We start from the raw sequence: 20018 nt of genomic DNA, 5'->3' as shown, positions 1-20018 counted from the left end.
CTCCCCATTTAACAGGGCCCCATGCACCTGCCAAAAACCATGCAGCCATCTCCCTGGGAGGCAGTAGCTGTGAGGCTATGAGGCATATTGGGTTGGCTTCTAGAAGCCTGAGCTCAAATCCTAACTTTACCAGTTAGTACCAGTGGGATCTTGGGTAAGTACTTCACCACTGGGGGCTCCTGTGTTCTCAACCATAACATGGGGCTGCCAATTCCAACCTTGTGGGTTTGTTCTGAGGGTTAGATGAGTTCAAGCAGGACAGGCACCTAGGAAAGGATTTGGTACCTAGACAGTTGGGTGTGTCCTGCTGTCACCGGGGGTCCTCGGCCCCTTGCGGACAGTGGGATCTCTTTCCATTTGAAGAGATGGATCAGATCAGGCAGAGTGGAGCTCTGGGGGGCTCCGGGCCCCAGCATGCTGGAGCCCAAGGCCCTGCCTGGCTGTGGAGGCTCCCTCTCCTCTGCTTCGTGTTGGAGTTGTTGCTTTAACTATGCCCTGACACCTGGGAGCACACACAGACACACACAGACGCACGTGAGCACACCCACCTGCTACTCCCTGCCATCTCAGCCTTTTACTCATTCTTTAAGCAGGAGGTAACCTGTGTGCATGCCGAAAACAAATCCAGTCCTCCAGTAAGAAGCAATCCTCCCTCTTTCACCTGTCTCTCCTCCCTAGTTTCTCTCCCTGGAGGCAACCACTATTACCAGTCCCTTGGAGACTCTTCCAGAAATATTCTATGGATATATAAGCATCTGGGTCATTTTCTTAAGCATATAATGTTTTTAATTTTTTTTAAAAAAATAAACTTGTTATTTTGGAATAAGTTGAGCTTTATAGAAAAGTTGCAGAGGTAGTACAGAGAGTTCCTGTATACCCTTTGCCTGGTTTCCCTAATGTTAACATCTTACATGACTCAGGTGCATTTGTCCAAACTAAGAAATTAACATTGACACATCACTGTTGACAAAACTCCAGGCTTTATTCTGACTTACTGGGCTTCCCACTAGTGTCCTTTTCCTGTTCCAGGATTCAATTCAGAATCCCACGCTGCATTTAGCATATATGTTTTTTCATAGGCAGAAATTTAAAAAAAACCTTCACCCCTTTGTAAAGAATAAAACAAGAGCAAAAGTACAAACAAAACAGCCACAACAAAAAACCCTGCAAATATTTCACTCAGCAAAGAAAGTATAATAATACCAGGTATTAAAAACTCAATATAGGCTTTATCTAATTTAATTCTCACAACAACCCTGGTTTCGCACAGGAGGAAACTGAGGCTGGGGAAGGGGGAGTGACTTGCCCACAGTCACACAGCCAGAGGACAGGTGCAGAACTGTGGTCCCAGCCAGGTCTGTTGGCTCCTGGGTCTGGTTGTTGAATCAATCTTTCTTCTGCCTGTAGCCTGAATCCTTGGACAACTTTGCCTAATGAAGAGAAATGTTCTTTATGCAATTTGGATCTGACCGCTGGACTTGGTGACAATTTATTTTGTGACTTCGCAGTACAAATGGAGTTCTTTTTTAGGAACAGTGGCTCTCAGAGGGCAGAGCCAGGAATTTTAATTGGGTGAGAGACAACAGCGAGTAGCAGAGTGAGCACCAAGTGGGAAGTCGGGAAGCACCTATTTCAATCCTGACCTTGGGTAATAATAGCAATGCCAATTAATAATAATAATAGCCTCTACTGACTGATCTCTTATTATGTATCAGGTGCTCTGTTAAGCAACTCGTGTGCATCACCTGACTTAATCTTCTCAGTAATCCTGTGAGGGAGGCATACAAGTCAGCCCCATTTTATAGATGAGGAAACTGAGGCTGTAGACAGGTGCTGAGCAACATGCCCAAGGCCACACAAATAGGAAGAGGTGCGTCCAGGACTTGAACCCGAACAGAGGAGGTCTGAAGTATGTGCTTTTGCCACTTTGCTGTTATACTGTTACAAACAGGAGTATGATACAGACGTGCAGAGTAGCTAATGTTTATGTTCTACGTGGCGCACACTATTCCAATCACTTCACGCAATATACTGTCGAGTCCCCACAACGACTCTAGGAAGTCATTATTATTATCATCTCCCTTTTCAAATGATCAAATTGACTTCTCATTTGTTCGGGAAAGTGGTCATTTCCTTTCCGCTCCCTGGTTGTTTTCTGAGAGCTGTCGCTTTCAGAAAAAGGGTTAGGCCAGGCACGGACGTGGGTAATGTCGGGGTGGGGACTGGCTTTTGACTAAGTCCCTCCCTTTCCCTGGCAGAGAGAAGATGGGGGAGCCACAGGAGCTTGGGGAGGCGGCTGGGCCAGAGCCTCACCCGCACCTTCTCTGGAGGCTGGAGGCACAGGCCGAGCTCCCCGGGGCGCGCCATGCCTGTCTTCCATCGGTCCGGGCCGGGCAGCCTGCCTCCTTGGCAGAGCAGGCTGCAGCTCGAGGCTCCTGGACACTGCGTGGCTCGGTGAACTGTGCAAGGAAGGGAGGCTCTGCCAACGTGTCACTGGCCAGCACCCCCACGGACGCCATCTGGGACACACCGAGCTGAAGAGCCAGGGCTGAACCATGACCGCCTCCTCCGCCCTGTGGGCCACACCTTCCTGCGCACCCCCAGGAACACTCGGCTCAGGAAAGGTATCCGAGCGTCAGAGGACAGCGACATCTCAGTGGGGCCCCGCAGAGCCCTATGTGACGATAATAAGCACACTACTACCTGACATTTATTAAACCCTCGCTATGACTGGGCACCGTGCCAATGTTTTATGCCTGTTGTCTCCTTTAATCTACTCCTTCCACACCCCCACGTGGTAAGTACTATTATTATCCCTATTTCGTAGATGAGGAAACCGGAGCACAGAGAGGCTGAGGGATCTACCCAGGGTCATGCAGCCAGTAAGTTTCGGAGTCAAGGTTCAGATTCTGGTTTTATTAAAGCCTGGCTGGCCGTCATGAGTCGTCCCAGATTCTGGTCTCTGCCACACGCTTGCTGACGAGTAATCCCACTCATCCCTTGCTCCTTCTGGTCCTCACTTTCTTCTGTATGATGCAGGGCTTGGACCACATTTTCAGCATGAGCTCGCCAGGGTCCCAGGGTTCTGTCCTGAGCTCTGGTGTGGAGGGGCAGGAGGTTTGGGGAGCTGGGGAGAAAGTGAGGTGTGTCAGACTTCCAACTCGCACCTGCCTTTTCACCCGATATCAAAGCTTCCCTTAGAGGTGCTTCCTATGTTGGGCTGACATATGAGAGTTGGCTTGCAAAAGGGGTCTGCTGCTTACGACAAGTGTGAACACTAGGAATCGCGCATCTGACATTCTTGCACCCTGAGAATGGAGAAAAACGAGCCTTGAAGAGGTTGAGTGACACATCTAAAGGGACTGAGCAAGTCAGTGACTTAGGCAGATAATACATTGGTTCAAACTGCAGGCTCTGGAGCCAGACACAACTGGATTCAAATCCTAATCGTGTCCTTGGGCAGAGTCAGCTCTTGGCTGGCAGAACAGGCCTGTTTTACTACCCCTAAGTGCTCTAAGTGGGGTTATTTATGTCCTGAGTTAGTTCTCTGATAGAAGAACTCAGTAACTAGGTCATCTTTCCTTCCCCTCTTCACCCCCAACCCAAACTCCCACCCAAAAGGGCGCAGGGCACCTGAATGTCTTTTGACCTGCCCGGTTATGATGCATATACTAGGGACACCCAGGGACCATTCGCCCTCAAGGATTATTTTGTGGTGACTTTCCATCTGGCACCCTCTTCTGGAATTCACGTCCAGTGGAGGAGTCTGTGTTCATGGATAGGGACAGGGCTGTGCTTGTGACAAGACGACGTAAAGAAGAGACTATGTATCTACTTCTCGGCCTTTCGGATAAGATCAAGTGAAAAAGAGACTGTGTGTGACCCCTAGTAGCTGGGGGACCTTCATCCCTCAGTTCACATCTCTAGGCTTCAGGGTTAAAAAGTGGTGTTGGGGGTGTGGTCGTCCACAGCTTCAAGATGGAATGCTTCAGTGACCCTGGACACCAGGAAATACGACCTCTCTCCTTGGCATCCAGATGTTTCCTTGAGAAGTTTTCTCCGTAAGTGCAGAGTCAGGCAGAGGCTTTGTCTGTGGAGTGAATGAGGAGACTTTTGAGCACTCCTGACTTTGGGAAATTGGCCTGAAATGGTCTGACTTCAGGGCTTTCAAAGCGTGGTCCCGAGGGACTGCCCCGACCAGCCAAAGCCCAGAGACAACACTTTCGGTGGGGCCAGCGCCTCCACAGTGGAGAGCAAGCCCGTGAGGAAGACTTCCCTGCGGGAGAGGCCTGGGCTCCTCTAGGCGTGGAAGCCGCCCCGCGGTGGAGACTGTGGGAAGGAGACCCCGAGGTGTTTGTCCTGCACGGGCACGTGACGACTCCTCTGTCCTTTCCCACAGAGGGGGAGTTGCCAGCTTGGTGGGTCAGATTCCAGAATGCTCATGGAGTCGTGTTTACTAGGGGGGCAGGGGATTGGCTGTTAAAAGGTGACCCACGTGTTTGGCTTCCCCCTCTCTGAAGCCAACTCATAAAAACCTCAGGCCCATTTCACAGCGGAGGCCCAGCCCCCTCCCCTCCACTGTCCTGTCCTTTAGCCACACGCACTTTGGTGCCCTCACTTGGTCCACACCCTCCTGGCTTGTTAGGCAGTGTGGTCAGTGCCCCACTCACATCTCCTTGGCCCACCCTGGAGGTGGCTTATAGGGAATTCGTGTGTGTGCTGATGGCTTCCTGCACGTCCCTGTGCACAGCATAGGCTGGAAACCTAGGAGTTAGTGCCTCAGGAGTGACCCTCAACCCATAAGGGATGAGGGGGCAGATGAACCTCCCAGCTTCCTTGTCACCCAATGGGATAATTCCTAGGTGTATTCTACTCAGCTACATCCTTTTACAACCTTCACTATAGTGCTGGGAGAGGCAAGGTGATTTTATTCCCATTTTATTGATGAAGAAACCGAGGCCTGGAGAGGTTACTGACCTTTCCCAAAGGGGTAGAACATAGGAATCCTGACTCCCCATTCTCTGTTTCTTTCTCAACAGGGTGTCTTGGTGTCTCCTAGGCTCCTGTCTGCCATATGGAGAATACTGAGTTGCACTGGCTACAGAGCAAGGAGGAAACATACCTTTTGCCCTGTCAATATTTTAGTTCTCAAGACTAGTAGTGGATTTGTTTAGGAAAAGCCTTGCCCTTTGATTAGAACTTGATACTTGAAATTGGGTCATGGGAGCAGGAAGGGGTGCATAAGATTATATATAAAATATATTATGAAATTATATATAGAATATATACAGCAGGTCCTTGAGTATCATCATTTTGTTCAACATCATTTCATTACAACTTAGATGAGAAAAAAATTGATTCCTGACTCAGGGCTACTGTCTGTGTGGCGTTTGCATGTTCTCCCCATATCTACATGTTTCTCCAGGGACTCTGGTTTCCTCACACATCCCAAAGATGTGCACATTAGGTCCACTGGAGTGTCTAAATCGTCCCAGTAGGAGTGAGTGTGGGTGTGTGTGAGAGTGTGCCCTGCGATGGAGGGGTGTCCTACCCAGGGTTGGTTCCTGTCTTGTACTCTGAGCTGCCAGGACAGGTTCCAGCCACCTGTGACCCCAAACTGGAATAATTGGGCAAATAATTACCTCACTTGTTTTTATTAATCTTTCTCAAATATATGTATAGTTCACATTTATTTCAATGTTTAATACTAGAAGTGTTTTGGTCTTTGTTTAAAAGTTTGGTGATGCTTTTGTGACCAAAAATGTGCCACGGGAATTTAACTATGTGTACAACGATTAACATGATAAAATTGGTTTTGTTTTACGCTGTTTCGCTTAAAGTTGCAGTTTCCAAGAACCTAATGATGTTAAATGAGGACTTACTGTATGTAAAATATAATATATGATAGGATCTAAAGGAAATAGAGATGATCAGAGTCAGACTGTGCTAAAATGAAGAGCCACTAGAATTCGCTGAGTTGGGAATGACAAATTGGAGGCAATGCTAATCAACTGATGGGGCTCCCCAAAATGCAGAACTGAGCGAGTGTCTGTAAAGCCCTATCTAAAGTTTGTGAGAAACAGTTCAAGAATTGATTAGTGATGTCTGCCTTGGCACAAGATAGGTGAGTATGGTTTATCTGCCACAGGGTAAAGACAAGATCAGGAAGGCCAGGTCCATGGCTAAGACAGGGTCAGAAATACCCAAGAGTTAGAACCCACAGGCTAGAATTTGGAGGGATGGTGAAGGTAGATCACCAGTGACAAAACAGGGTCCAAAGGTAGTATTTAGTCTGGTGCTCAGGTGACTCAGCAACTCACCTGAATTACTACTGACTTAGTAAAAAACTACTTTTTTCAAACCTTTTCTCAAGATTCTATCATACTGCTTTGGAAACTCTATAACCTTGTAGATTCCAAGAACTTTATTTTGCATAGCAGTTATAAGCAAAAGTTCTGAATCTTACCTCAAAATTTGCCTTTAACCTCTAGTCTCACAGCACTAAAATTGAGACTTTAGTCCCACTTGAGCCTCAGTTTCCCCACATGCAAAATAAAGTTGTTGGACCAAGTCAGAATTTCTCAAAAAGCATTCAGAGAAACACTAGTTCTGCAGGATGGGAGCAGCTGTTATGTGGAATAACATAGGTTTCCATAATCAATTTCATTTGGAATATTGCTAGATTAAAAAAACATTTCTAACTAGAGGACTTCTCAGATCCTTTAATACAAGAATTCACCTTGAAGAGACTCAGGTAAGCACTTACTTGAAAACAGAAAACACACCAAACAGAATAGTCTCTAAAGGCCTTTCAGCTTCAAAATGCTAGAATTCTCTATCAATTTCCTTTGAGAATAGAGATATAAAGAGAAGCACAATCAATGATTGGCTCATTTTAGTTCTATCCTGTAGACATGGTATGGTGGTTGGTCTTTAACAACTGTGTTTAAGTGGCTCAAAGCAAGTGGCAACAATAGGATCATTTCTTTAGTAGAGCATTAGAAGATAAATCAATTGGATTGAAAACAGTTGGTTCTTAAGATGAGACCAGATTACTTCAGTTACTTTAATGATGTGACTGGTGATAAAACTAATTAGCAAAATTGACTGCAGAACGATGTCTTTTTTTTTTTTTTATGATCTTTGTCAGTGTAGCTGCTATGTAGAAGGTTTTCCATCTGAAACTCTTTGAGTAGCAAAATCCTGTTTAGCATCCTAAGTTGCATTGTGGGTTTAGCTTTGCAGCATTGCATAGGGTAAGGTTGCCATGATCCCATACCCACGGTCACAGTCCCTGCATGTGCACTGAAGTTCCAGGTGCCTGACCTCAATGGTTCTCCACACCGGGGAGATGTCCACCCTAGTGCAACTCCAGCTGCCTGTGCCTATTCAGAGACAGACTGTCCTTCAAATGAGGGGCTGTCTTCCTTCTCTATTCAAAAGAGGACACACCTGTTTGATCTACCTTTCTATAAGTCTGATCACGAATAACTTCAAACTTTCCACACTAAGAGTTTTTATGAAAGACAAATCAATTTCAGGGTCAGCATCGATATACAAGAATAGAAAATGCAGGGCCATCATCAGAATCATCTATGGCTTTAAAACAAATGTCCATGCTTGGCCCCACCCCTGGAGATTCTTGGTGGAGTAGATCTAAAGTGGGTATAGGCATCTGTATTTTAAAAAGCTCCCCAGATACAACCCACATGTCCATCAATAGCAGACAAGATACACAAAATGTGGGTTATTCATGCAACGGAAAGCTAGCTACTCACCAATTAAAAATAAAAAGCTGTTGATATATGCAGCAACATGGATAAATTTTCTAGACATCAGGTTAAGTAAAAAAAAAGCCAGTGGCCAAAGAATACACTATGTAGAATCCCATTTATATGAAGCTTTAAAATGGGTGAAACTATTACATGGTGTTAGAAATCAAAATTGTAGTTTCTACTAGGGAGGAGTAGGATTGAAAACAAAGGGAGGCAAGGGCATTTTTATCCGGGGGTGAAAAAAATGTTCTATACCTTGTAAGTGATGGTCTACTCAGATGTGCACAATTTCAAAAACTTAACTGAACCCTTAAAAGATGTGCATTTTATTGTATATAATGTATTCCTCATTTAAATAAAACAGCATAATTCTCCATAAGACCCCAAGTTAGAATCCTGCACCTGAGTCAAGGAGGGGCCTAATGACATCAGCCCAGTCACAGACTCAAGAAATGGGACATTTCCCTGTTCTCTGCCTTATAGCACACAATCTTCCACTGTCATTTATCTTACAGGATTTTCTCCACCCCTTCTCTGTATTTCGGATGCTAAAGCCCCTGGGAACTCAACATACAACAAGCAGCTCAATAATAAACCCATATGTCCCAAGGAACTGTGTCCCTTCCTCTCTCAATTTCAGCATCCACGTCCGCATTCCTAGAAGGAGTTCCCTCCCTTCTAGGCCGCCTGGAAGGGACATCACATTAATTGAGAACCTACTATGTGCCAGACCTTGTTGACTCCTTTACCAAGGCTATCTCCTTTTCTTTTCAAAATAATCCTGAGAAATAGATATTTTTACTGCCTCCCTCCATTTTCCAGATTATCAATCAATGAGGAAAGATAAAATAATGGCCCAAAGGTGATGTTTTAGTTTGCTCTTGACTGCCATGGAAAATACCATAAGCTGGGTGGCTTATAAACAAGAGAAGTTTATTTCTCACAGTTCTGGAGGCTGAGCATTCCAAGATGAAGGTGCAGCAGATTTGCTGTTTGATGAGGGCCAGGTTATCAGTATCTTCTCCATTCGGCCTCACGTGGTGGAAGGATCTAGCTAGCTCTCTGGGGTCTCTTTTACAAGAGTACGCATCCCATGTTGTTCTTATAACTTAATCACCTCCTAAGAGGCCCCACCTCCTAATGCCATTACCTTGAGGGTTAGGATTTCAACATATGAATTTATTTGGGGGGAGGGGCGCGACGCAAGCATTTTGACCACAGCAGGTGACATTACCCTTGCTGATTAGTGGAGGAGGCAGGGTTAGAACAGTGATTGCAAAACCTCTTAAAATGTAAGACCCCTCTCCTTCCAGGGACTGAAGGGAGAGAGGCAGAGACAGGCCTTGGAGATACAGGTGGCGTAAAAGGGGCAAAGGGCCTCACTTGACTTGCGTTTCATGCCCAGCGTTCGGAATTCAAGCCAGCCAGCCCCACACACCCAGGCAGTTCCATGTTCTCTGGCTCACCCCTTCTGGTAGCTTGTAAGTGGCAACCTCAGGGCGACTTTTGTTTGCTACAACTCAGAAAGGGGATGTAGATGTCTTTGCTTTTAGGATTCTGGCTTCCTGAGATCAGAGGAGTGGGTTCCCGTACGGGGGTGGCGAGGAACAGGGAGAAGCATTGGAGCAGACTCTGTGCGTGCGTGTATGTGTGCGTGTGTGTGTGTGTGTGTGTGTGTGTGTGTGTGTGTCGGCGCGCCTGTGCGTGGAGGGGGGATCGCTGTACCCAGCGAAAGGCACTGGGGGAGGAGGAAGCGGTAGCAGAGATCTGAATAATTGATTCTTCAGCTGCACCAGACGCCCGGGAGCGGGCGGAGAGCGTGGTTCCAGCACCGCGGATAGCGGTGCGCGCCGCCGCAGGCGCCCCAGTCGCCAGCCAGCCGCCTCTCCTGGCCTTATTCGCCGCGGTGCGCTCCCGGAACTGGTGGCCCACTCTGCGCCGCCGCCGAGGGACTGCGGGGTCTGCCTCGGCCCACCTCCGAGCGCGAGGCTGCGGGCAGGAGACGCGTTCGCCCGCCGGAGCTCCAAGCCTCTTTGGCTTGCGCAGGGGGCTGCTGCGTCTAGCCGACTGAGAACAAGTCCCTAAGTTGGTGTGGGGGGCGTCCCTGCCTTCCTCCTCCTCTTCCTCGGAGGCGACCGCAGCAGAAACGCCCCGGGAACCCGGCTTTGCCAGTGCGGTGAACCAGGGTGGCCAGGCACTCTCCGGACTCCCGCTGGCAAGTGGGGAACCGAACGCCCGGCGCGGAGCTGGCCCTCGCAGCTAAGGGCCCGGAGGGAGCTGCCTTCCCCCGCCCGCGCCTCCCTCGGCCGGGGACCGCGGGGATCCCCGGCCACACGCGCGCGCGCTCCACAGTCACTCACACGCACACTCGCCCTCGCACACACCAGCCCGGCGCTGGGCTGCGGAGAGGGTGCTCCGGCGCGCTCAGAGGACCGGGCAGCTGCTGTCCGGAGCGGGGCAGGAAGCTGAGCTAGGGCTCCTGGAGGGAGGCTCCCAGGGCTTCGCCGGATCATGGGGCCGGGTGAGCGCTGACAGTCGCGGCCGCAGCCATCAGCCCTGGAGATGACCAGGAGCGGCCACTGCTGAGAACTATGTGGAGAGAGGCTGCGGTGAGTGCTGGCGCGGGACGCGGGGTCTGGGGGGCCCCCTTGAGAAGGGGGAGGTGGGAGGCCTGGATAGGAGGGGGCGGCAGGATCGCAAGAGGGTCGCTGCGTGGGAATGATCGCACCTCCCTCGGGGAAGCGGGATCGCGGGAGCCCGCGTCCTTCCCTCCCCCTCTCCTCCTGCCTGCTCGTCGCAAACTCAGCCAGCCCCCCCATCCCCTCCCTACCCCCCTCGCTCAGCGGCTCCTGGTCGCACAACTCCGAGCAGTAGGCACCGGGGAGGTGGTAGGGGGTGAGGTCGGAGGTGCCCAGTTAGCTTCTCGTGGGTGGCCAACCTGGGGCTCCCATTCTGTGCGCCCCGGAGCAAAGCGCCTATGATCAGCCACGGGGTCTGGGGATCCGCACCGGGGGCGTCTCGGGCACGGGGCTCCAGCTCCCCGCCTCTGGTCTAGCCTCCCGGGCGCACAGGGGGCTGTGAGCACTGCAGACTGCAGCCTCCCCGCGCGGGTGGGCTGACCTGCCTCTCCCTCTCTCCACCGGCAGAGCCCTGCTGCAGAGCCTCCGGCTGGGATAGCCGCCCCCTGTGGGGGCGATGCCGACAGCGCGGGACAGCCAGGGGAGCGCGCGGGGGCCGCAGCATGCGGGAACCCGCTAAACCCGGTGGCTGCTGAGGCGGCCGAGATGTTCGTGCGCGCAGCGCGCCCCACAGCATCCTCGACCTTCTCGGGCTACAGGTACGTCCCAGCGGGAGACCCGGGCTCGCTGGGTCTGGGAGGAGGGAGGCTCGGCCGGAGAGAGAGCGGGAGAGGGGAGAGGCGAGAGAGGGAGAGCGGGAGAGGGAGCCGGGTGCCGAGCGCGGGAGGAGCGCCAGGGGGCGCTGCGGCCCCGCGCTTCGCCGCGCTCACCCGGAGAGCCCCGCGGCCGCCGCGAGTTCGCCCCAACTTCCCCCGGCTCCCGCCGCGCCCGCCCCGAGGGGCGCGCGCCTGTGCTCGCGCGCACGACTGTGCTGCTATGTGCAGGCACACGGGGCTGTGCGCCTGGCGCGGAACATGTGTGCGCCCCGCCTGGGGACGCGTGAGGACTCTGGCCGGCCGTGGGCACCGCTACCGCGGCCTGCGGATGTGCGCAGAAAAGCGCGCGTGTCTCTGAGCGTGTGCGGCCCACTGCCCACGTGCACCTCAGACTCGGCACCAGCCCCCGCAGGAGAAAGGCTGGGGAGGGGCTGTCCACGTCCGTCTGGGAGCTTCTTGGGAGCCTACCTTTCCCCCCACGCACGTTCTCTGCCAGCTCCCACGCGCTGGCCCGCGGAGGGACGCGCCTACTCTCTGGAATTCTGCATTGCACACGTGCGAGAGGATGTGTGGGCGCGTGTGTGTGCACGTGCACGTGCAGAGGGTGAGTCCTGGGGCGCCTGCAGTGAGGTGAAAGCCCCTCCACACCGAGGTGGGGCGGCCCCGAGTTCCCTCAGGCATCGGGGATCCTGGGCCCACAGGGAAGCGTCCTCACTCCCAAGCGCTTGAGGTGTACCCTGCGGGAGAGGAGCGGGGTCCACGGCTGGTGCCGCGCGTGGAGCGAGGTCTGTGGTGCACCCGTCGGGCTTTAAGGGGCGGTGTCAGTCACCCCGCTCAGAGAGCGCGCGAGGATACCGCCACCGCGCGCCTGGGCGGGTCCGTAGTGCGCGCAGGGGGCGGGGTCCGTAACTTGGTTCGCGCCGTCCCCTGTGTGAGGGGGCGGATAGACGGTTCGCTCCGTGCGCCCACGAGCTGGGGCGTCCGTGGCTCGCTTGGCGCTTAGGGGCTGTGGTCCGCAGCTAACTTGAGGAATGCGGTGTGGGGTGTGGACAGAGTCCAGGGTGGGGAAGGGGCTGGAGACAGGAGACGTGCAGGAGGCTGGATGTGAGAATGGGTTTGGGGACAGGGATGGAGAGTTAGCTCGGATTGGAGTTGTCGACAGAGCTGGAGACGGGTTGAGGCGTGTGGGTGGCGTCGGGGCTTGGGAATGGAGTCAGTGATTCCAGCAGCCTGTGCTGGGGCTGGGTTCCATACCTGGCTCCTAGAGCAGGGGGCCCCAGTCAGTCATCCCTTTGGTCTGGGCCCCTTGCTCACGGCGGTCTGCCCTCCCTCCCTCCCTCTCCACCTTGCAGGGACCGTAAGTGGCGACTATGGGCAGACCGGGCTATTGGACACTGCTGGTGCTGCAGACCCTTCTGGTCTGGCGCGGTCCGGCGCAGGGCGCGGCGGCGGAGAAGGGTCCCCCCGCGCTGAACATCGCTGTGATGCTGGGTCACAGCCACGACGTGACGGAGCGCGAACTTCGAACCCTGTGGGGCCCGGAGCAGGGGGCGGGGCTGTCCCTGGACGTGAACGTGGTAGCGCTGCTGATGAACCGCACCGACCCCAAGAGTCTCATCACGCATGTGTGCGACCTCATGTCCGGGGCGCGCATCCACGGCCTTGTGTTTGGGGACGACACAGACCAGGAGGCCGTGGCCCAGATGCTGGATTTTATCTCCTCACAGACTTTCGTCCCCATCTTGGGCATCCACGGGGGCGCATCTATGATCATGGCTGACAAGGTAAGACCGGGAGGGGATGGGCTGCCAAGACCTGGGGGGATGTCAGCTACTTGGCAGCCACCGCAGGTCCTCGGGCGCCCTTAGCATCTGTCTTGATCCAAAGGTGGGGTTCGTGGCCACTGGCCCTAGTGAGAACCAGGTCCTGCCTCTCTAACCCGGAAACCAATGGAAATAACTTTTGCCTTGGTTCTGAAAGTGGGGTGCTCAGAGGCACTTTGGTGTGCCAGGAAGAACTCAGAAAGTGCAGAAGTAGGATGGGGGACGGTGGTGGGGGGATGTTTGGAGATTTCCAAGTACTGTAGGGCACAGAGGTGGGCCTGGCAGCGCTTGACACTGTATGTCTCGTATTCCCATGCTGTTAATTTTACCTGCTTGTTTTGTGGAAAAATACCCATTTTTCCATTGCATGGTAAGTGACTAAAACTATTTTTAAAAATTATTGTGTGTGTGTTGTGGAATAAAATGCAAAGTTTTTGGGTCAAGCACAAAAGGACAGAGAAATGTCATGCTTCTCCGGACTTTCTGCCGTGAGAGGGACAGACATGGGGAGTTTGAGAAGCCCTGGGCTAGAGGAGCACAGGAGAGACCTGGTCCTCTAAGGGAGTGGGGCTGGGCGGGGAGGACTGAAACAGACCTGGAGCATGGAGGGCCTGGCACTCTCCTTGCGTGGTCCCTGTGTGGGGCTGACACTTCATGGCAGGGGCTCCAAGGCCCTTACGTGGGGGAGTTGGCTCCCAAAGATGGGTCTGCGCAGTAAAGTCAAAGAGTTCCAGAATGCAGGAAAGGGCGCCCACATCTCTTGGCTTAAAATGAGAGGGAGGGTCTTGTTGTGGACTGCCTGGGAGCACTGGTTTGGAGAAGAGGGGACAGAGATTGGACGATTTGAATGAGATGTTATGAGGACCTGGTTTCGGAATCATGCTCCAGTGTGGAGTGAAGAAAGAAGGTTGGCCTGGAGAGGTGACGTGAGGAATGAGAAAGCAGGGAAGCCCTGGAGTTGTTGGTGCACTGTGCCTCTGTCTCAGCCCCAAGAAAGGGTTAGGGACTAAGAGGGGGAGGGAGGGGTGAGTGTACTTGTGTGCCGTGGTCTCTAGCTCTGAGACCTTCTTGGACAGCGTTGCTTAGATAGCAGGAGCTATTCTAGTGGTGTGAGCAGACATTTGTTACAGCACTTGCCTTTTGACGCTCTCAAAACACTTTTATATTCATCAAATCTGATTCTGCCTCTGCCTCAGCAATTCCCACCAGCTCCTTGGGGAACTGTATTAATTCTTTCAGGTCTCCTTGGCTGCAGCATGTCCAGCTGAACTACACAGCTGATGATGTATCTTATTAAACATTCATTCTTAAATGGTTTGCAGCCCAGCAGAATCCCTCGGCATGGCTGAGCATTTTCCTAGCACCTCTCTGTTTCTTTGGGATGAAGAAAGCAGGGAATAGCCATGCTCTTCCACCAACGTATAAGCCACTTCAGAACTGGAAAGGGCCATAGGTTTCCTGGCACGTCCTTTAGTGTTCAGGCGAAGTGACTGAGGCATGGGACAGTTAAGAGACTTTGCCGAGACCACACTGTGGGTGATGGAACCAGATAGCTGGTTTTCTGGCCACAAGCTGTGACCTTAGATTCCACCAAATCAAGCCCATACTTTTAACTATGTCATCCCATCTTCAGGAGGGAGAAAGAATTACTCCTGTATTTATGGGAGGCACTGAGCCATGGTGCAGCAAATCGCAGCCTAGAGGGCTAGTGCATAGGAGGGACCAGGCTTGTAATGAGGGCATGAAGAAGGAGGAGAGTAGTAGTTTCCAGCAGGGGGATGGGGTATGATTTGGGATCTAAGTATTACCACGGATCCTTCCTGCCTTCTGAAATTTTGACTGATGGAGCAACAGACAAAAACCAGAAACCATATTGAAAGTGAAATGTCTGGATTCGTGAGGGTCCGGTACAACCCGTGGAGAAATCTGGTAAAAGCTGAATTGGATAAGATGGCTTGAGGCTGGGAGGTCTGAGTAGGCTTCCAGCTCTCTCTCTTCGAAGCTGGCAGGTGTGTGGCTCTGGCTTTCACCTGGCTTAGCCATCCAGCTGCAGGCAGGGAGGCGGGAACAGAGAGTAGCGTTGTCGATGAGCACCCTCTTGATACGCAGTGACCCTGCCCACTAGTGAATCTTGACCCAGTGAACGTCAGGCCAATTAGACCAGCAACTGTGCGTCCCTCGAAGGGGGCACTAGAAAGGGGATTTTGAGAAGCCCAGGAAGCCTGGGTGGAAACCTCCTTCTCTCCTGTGGGGTGAAACTGCCTTATGGGGATGGAGACAAAAGCATGATCCCCCTCAAGAGTAAGGAAGAAGAAAGCACGCAGGAAAGGGCAAGAGGAAGACGAGAAAGAACATTTCCAGAGAAGTCAAGATGAGAGAGATTTAAGAGGAGATGGAGAGGAGAAGAATGAAGGGGTCCATTGGTTCAAAGATGGTGAAGGGAATTCCATACTCCCCATTGTTGTTGGTCTTGGAGAGGTTGCCCCCACACTCTGTGATTCTGGTAGAACTGTAGGGAGATAAGACAAGTGGCTGGGAATCAAAGAAGTCAGCAGAGGTAACATCGGGGCAGATGCTGGGTCCCGTGTATGGGGTGGGCAGGTGATACCGAGAGGAGTTGATTTAAAGGGTGGTATCTCGAGAAATCTGGATGTGTTTAGAAAGGAAAGAGATTGAGATGTGAACAGCCCTTCCTTCCATTAGTAACACATCTAGTTGGCTTATGTCTATGCCACCTGTTTCATTTAGAGCTGAACACCGAGTGCAGTTTATGTGGGTCCAAAAAAAGCAGTCATGGGATGTTGCCTAAAACTCTGCCTTGCTTGGGTATGCCAATGGTGTTCTGACCACTGTCTCAACCTCCCCCAGTTGACAAGGCCTCTCTGCCTCCCCCTAAGATGATGATGGTAAAGCCACCCCGAACACAGCTGTGTTATTTTCACGTCTAAAGTGGCAACAAGAAAAGAATGGATAAGAATGGTATTAATTTGATTATCAGCTAAAGTGAACACACACATGCACATACACCCCCCACATTTTAACCTTTCCTTCAGCCTGCCTGACCCGTGAAGAAAAGAACAAAGCCTTGTGATAATTGAAATGGTGTTCAAATGTGGCAGGTATTTGTGGTGTTAATTTAGTTTACAATGGAGGTATTAATTTTTGCTTGCATCAGTGGGTGGTCTCGCAATATAATTAAATTAGAGGTGGAAATAATACTTGATGTAGATAAACTTGTAATCTTGTCTTGGTTTGGTCACTTTGGCCCTGCCTAAGTGAAATACACTTTGGCTGCAGTAATAATCCCAGTAAACCCGGCATGCAGACTAAACCTTTCCGTTTCTGCTCAGGGTCCTCGACCTCCCTGCTCCCCCACCTCATGTCTAATTGCTTCATGGCAGACAAGGCAAGGCTCAGAACTTAGCTGTGTCTGCCAAGGGCTGTATCCGCTTGGGTTTTTCTTTATGTGTTGTTTCTATACATCCCTCATCTCCTCTACTGGAGTATAAGTCCTTTGAGGGCAGATTTTTTTAAAAAAAATGTGTTTATCTGTATATGTGTATTTGAAATAACGAATGCTCCTCGTCCACAGACACTGTATAAAAATAATGTCTTTTCATTGTGGAGCACTTAGAAAGTACATTAAAGTTTAAAGAAGAAAATAAAAACCTCGCTCCAAATCCTATCACCTGAGTAATCACTGCTGACACTTTGGTGCGTTTCCTTCTGAGCTCTGTTTATTTAGTCACAAGTTCAGGGTTATGCAATCTATATGGTTTTTCTTTTAGTACTCTTCACTGTGTGGCCTTTCTTAGTGAGAAGACACAGGTTTTTCTTTAGTTCTGGAAAAATCTCAGCTGCTATCTGTTGGATGTTTCCTTTCCACCCTTATTTCTGTTATTTGCTTCCAAATATGCATACATTTATACAGTCAGGCGTTGCTTAACGACGGGGATACATTCTGAGTAATGCATTGTTAGGTGATTTAGACACTGTGTGAACATCATAGAGTATACTTGCACAAATGTAGGTGATATAATCTACTGCATACCTAGGCTGTGTGGTATAGCCTATTGCTCCTAGGCTACAAACCTCTATAGCATACTGTACTGTATACTGTAGGCAGTTGTAACACTCTGGTAAATATTTGTGTATCTAAGCATATCTAAACATAGAAAAGGATAGTAAAATTTGATATTATAATCTTATGGGACCACCATCATATATGTGGTCCATCGTTGACCTCAGTGTTCTTATGCAGTGTATGACTGTGTTATATATATGTAGTTCCTCAATCAGTTCTCCATGTACCTTAACTTAAATTTTTTTTTTCAGTTCTCTTTCCGTGCTGTGTTTTTGAGGTTTCCTCAATTCTATACTCCAGTTAACTACCTCCTTTCATTTGTGTCTATTGTATTATTTTGATGCTCTGTTGAGATTTTAATTTCAGTGACATACTTTATTTCCCAGATATATAACTGATCCCTTTTCATACCTCCCTATTTTTTGTTTTAAGAATAAATCTTCTCATGTTGTGCCAATAACTCCCTCCTCTGTCCCTTTGAGGATTTAAAGAAAAAATACTTGTTAGAAGGTTCTTCTCTGATTGCTCTAGCATCTTCGTTTCTTCAGTTATGAATTCTTCCGTTTGTAGAGTCTTGTTAATTGGACGTTCTCATATGTTCTCTGATTTTTATTTGCGAACTTGTTTTCAAGACCGTTTTATGATTTCTTCTTCTGCCTTCTATCTGTAAGGGCGTTTGCTTTTAAACCAGAGCCCACATCAGCAGCTCAGTGTTCTCTTCCTGCTCTGTAGAGCCTGTGGGGCAGCCTTGGGTCCCAGGCTTATGCAGGTGACTTCATTCTGGCTCCTTGACACAGACAGGGCCTTCCTTTTTGGCTATGCCTGTTGGTGAATGCTCTAGCCGCATCCACAGATAGCAGCATGACTCTGGGTCCAGTCCACATCCTGTCCCCTGGGAGAAGTTTATGTCGGACCCACACCTCTGTGGATTGTGTGGCTTTGATTTCTGCTTGAAATTGTAGAGTCCCACCTCTTGATTCATTTATTTTTAGGGAGCCTTCTCTGTTTTTGATCTGTGATTGTTTTTTCTTATTTCCAAACAATACCCTGTAAATTTTAAAATAACTAAAGAGTTCTCTATAAATTCTATGTCTTAGGAGCAGAAGAGGGAGGTTACTGAGTATGTTCACTCTGATTTTGACCCAGTTTTATTTCATAACCTGCTTTTATTTATTTTTTTAAACTCAATTATATATTCTCGGAATTTTCCCTTATCATTAAATAGATTTCTCAAAGCCGACTTTAAATGGCTGTAGAGTGTTCTGTTTATACCACCATTGTTTGGACTATTCCTCTATTTTTCCGCCTTCAGTATGATTCATTCCTATTCCGTATGTGTGTCCTTTTTGGCACCTTGCACTGGTCTTGCCCTTTGCGTTTGTTACATGGTGTAGATGTTTGTTGATTGAACGAATCAAGTCCTTGGTTCCGATGCCAGCTTGTTGCAGCTTCCGGACAAGCATATCACAGTGTGGTTCGGGGCATTCCATGTGGTGTTTGTTCCCTAAACGCTGACTGATTTCACAGGTGTGTGCCAAATCCTCTCTTCTCTCTAGTGGGCAGGTAATTACCAGTCATCCTGGGGACTACCATAGACTAGAGGGTTACATACAGAAGGCCTGTGGAGCACAGCTGAGTAACAGTTGCCAGCAGGAGGCGGATGCTGGTGCTCTTAGACCCGGCATCTCTGGAGTTAGGATGTGAGTGATGGGCCTGCCCATTAGACACGGAAAGCTCTTGGAAATGGCAGACACACAGATCCGAATGTTGGCGGAGCCCACTCAGCTCCTGCTGTGGGGCATCAGGTAGTTCCTAGGAGAGTGGGGAGACCTATCTTTAGCCTTCCCATGAGGCATGTCAGATGCAGTCATCGACTCCTCCTCACGTAAGTCATCAGAGAGCAACAGGCATCCTCCCAACAGGCATGACTAACTCTCCAGATGGCCCTCAGGGCCTGTAGGTAATTGCCTGGGCCCTTGACAGCTGTGTCTGGTGGGTTTGCAGTGGTGCTTATCTTCTCTCTGGTGGTCTCAGATGGAGAATGCTACTCTAGGTAGAGTGAAGGGGGAAAGTGAGGGAGAGAAAGAGCGGTGCGGAGAGGATAAATAAGAATCGAACCGCAGGTTTGTAACAGAGAGTCTGGTAGGTCCTTGTATCAATGAGAGGTTATAAGGTTATAACCTCTGGTGTGTTTAACTGGTGTGTTTTGTTTGTCCTGTAACCCCTGCCCTTCATTTTGCAAATTTGAATTAGTTGCCAACATTTTAAAGTTGGGAGACATTGCATTGGAGAAAAAATTCAAATTTAATGCTTCTGTGAAAAAATCAGAAGGCCTGGGCACACTGGGCCCACTTTCCCCCATGGCAGCCGTTGGCTGGAGATGAACAATCCCTGCCCCCATCTCCTGCCGCCATCCGTAGTTAGACAGGCCAGCTACTTTTCCTTTCTTCAATCCCAGCTTGCCCACGTCACTCATTTGTGTTGCATATTTGGCCCTGAAGGCCTTGCAGTGTGAGACCCCTGATGCAGGTGAAGAAAACAGCTGGTGTGGGTCAAGAGAGCCCCTCTTGGCATTCTCCTTCTCTTCCAGGGGCTGCTCCTTGGCAGGGTGGCAAATCCATGGCGTGTGTGGGGCCGTGGATGCTACTGTGTTCACTGCTGATCATTAATCTCCTGTAAGACTTCGTCCTGTTGAGTCCACAGGCCTTAACTCCTTCTCAACACATACTCCAGGCAGCCATGACCAATCGACTTGAGTTGGCAGACCCCAGAAAACCTTGGACAAAGAATCTGAGGATCTAAATTCCATTTCCAAATACTAATATGACCTTGGGAAAGGCCCTTCGCCTTTCTGAACCTCTGGTTATCCTTCTGCAACATGAAGATTTGGGACAATGTTATCTCTAAGACCCCTTCCAGCTCTAAAAATTTTATGCACCTTC

General features: G+C 50.2%; 1 protein-coding gene across 3 annotated transcripts in view; it reads left to right on the top strand.

Moving 5' to 3' along the window:
• The first annotated feature begins 10283 nt into the window (after positions 1-10283).
• GRIN2A (glutamate receptor, ionotropic, N-methyl D-aspartate 2A) overlaps positions 10284-20018 on the top strand; it is a 356110-nt gene continuing 346375 nt past the window's right edge. For 2 of the 3 annotated variants that reach the window (XM_012647586.1, XM_012647587.1), the window contains exons 1-2: positions 10617-11112; positions 12522-12953. In XM_012647586.1, the coding sequence (XP_012503040.1) occupies positions 12540-12953 (414 nt within the window). In that variant the 5' untranslated portion in view covers positions 10617-11112; positions 12522-12539. Of the gene's footprint in view, positions 10385-10616; positions 11113-12521; positions 12954-20018 lie in introns of those variants that run through there. The other variant, XM_012647585.1, reaches the window with a different exon arrangement.

The sequence above is a fragment of the Propithecus coquereli genome, unplaced genomic scaffold (genome assembly GCF_000956105.1).
Source record: "Propithecus coquereli isolate 6110/MARCELLA unplaced genomic scaffold, Pcoq_1.0 Scaffold27, whole genome shotgun sequence".
NCBI classification, from domain to species: domain Eukaryota; kingdom Metazoa; phylum Chordata; class Mammalia; order Primates; family Indriidae; genus Propithecus; species Propithecus coquereli.
This window is presented reverse-complemented; position numbering and strand designations above follow the sequence as displayed.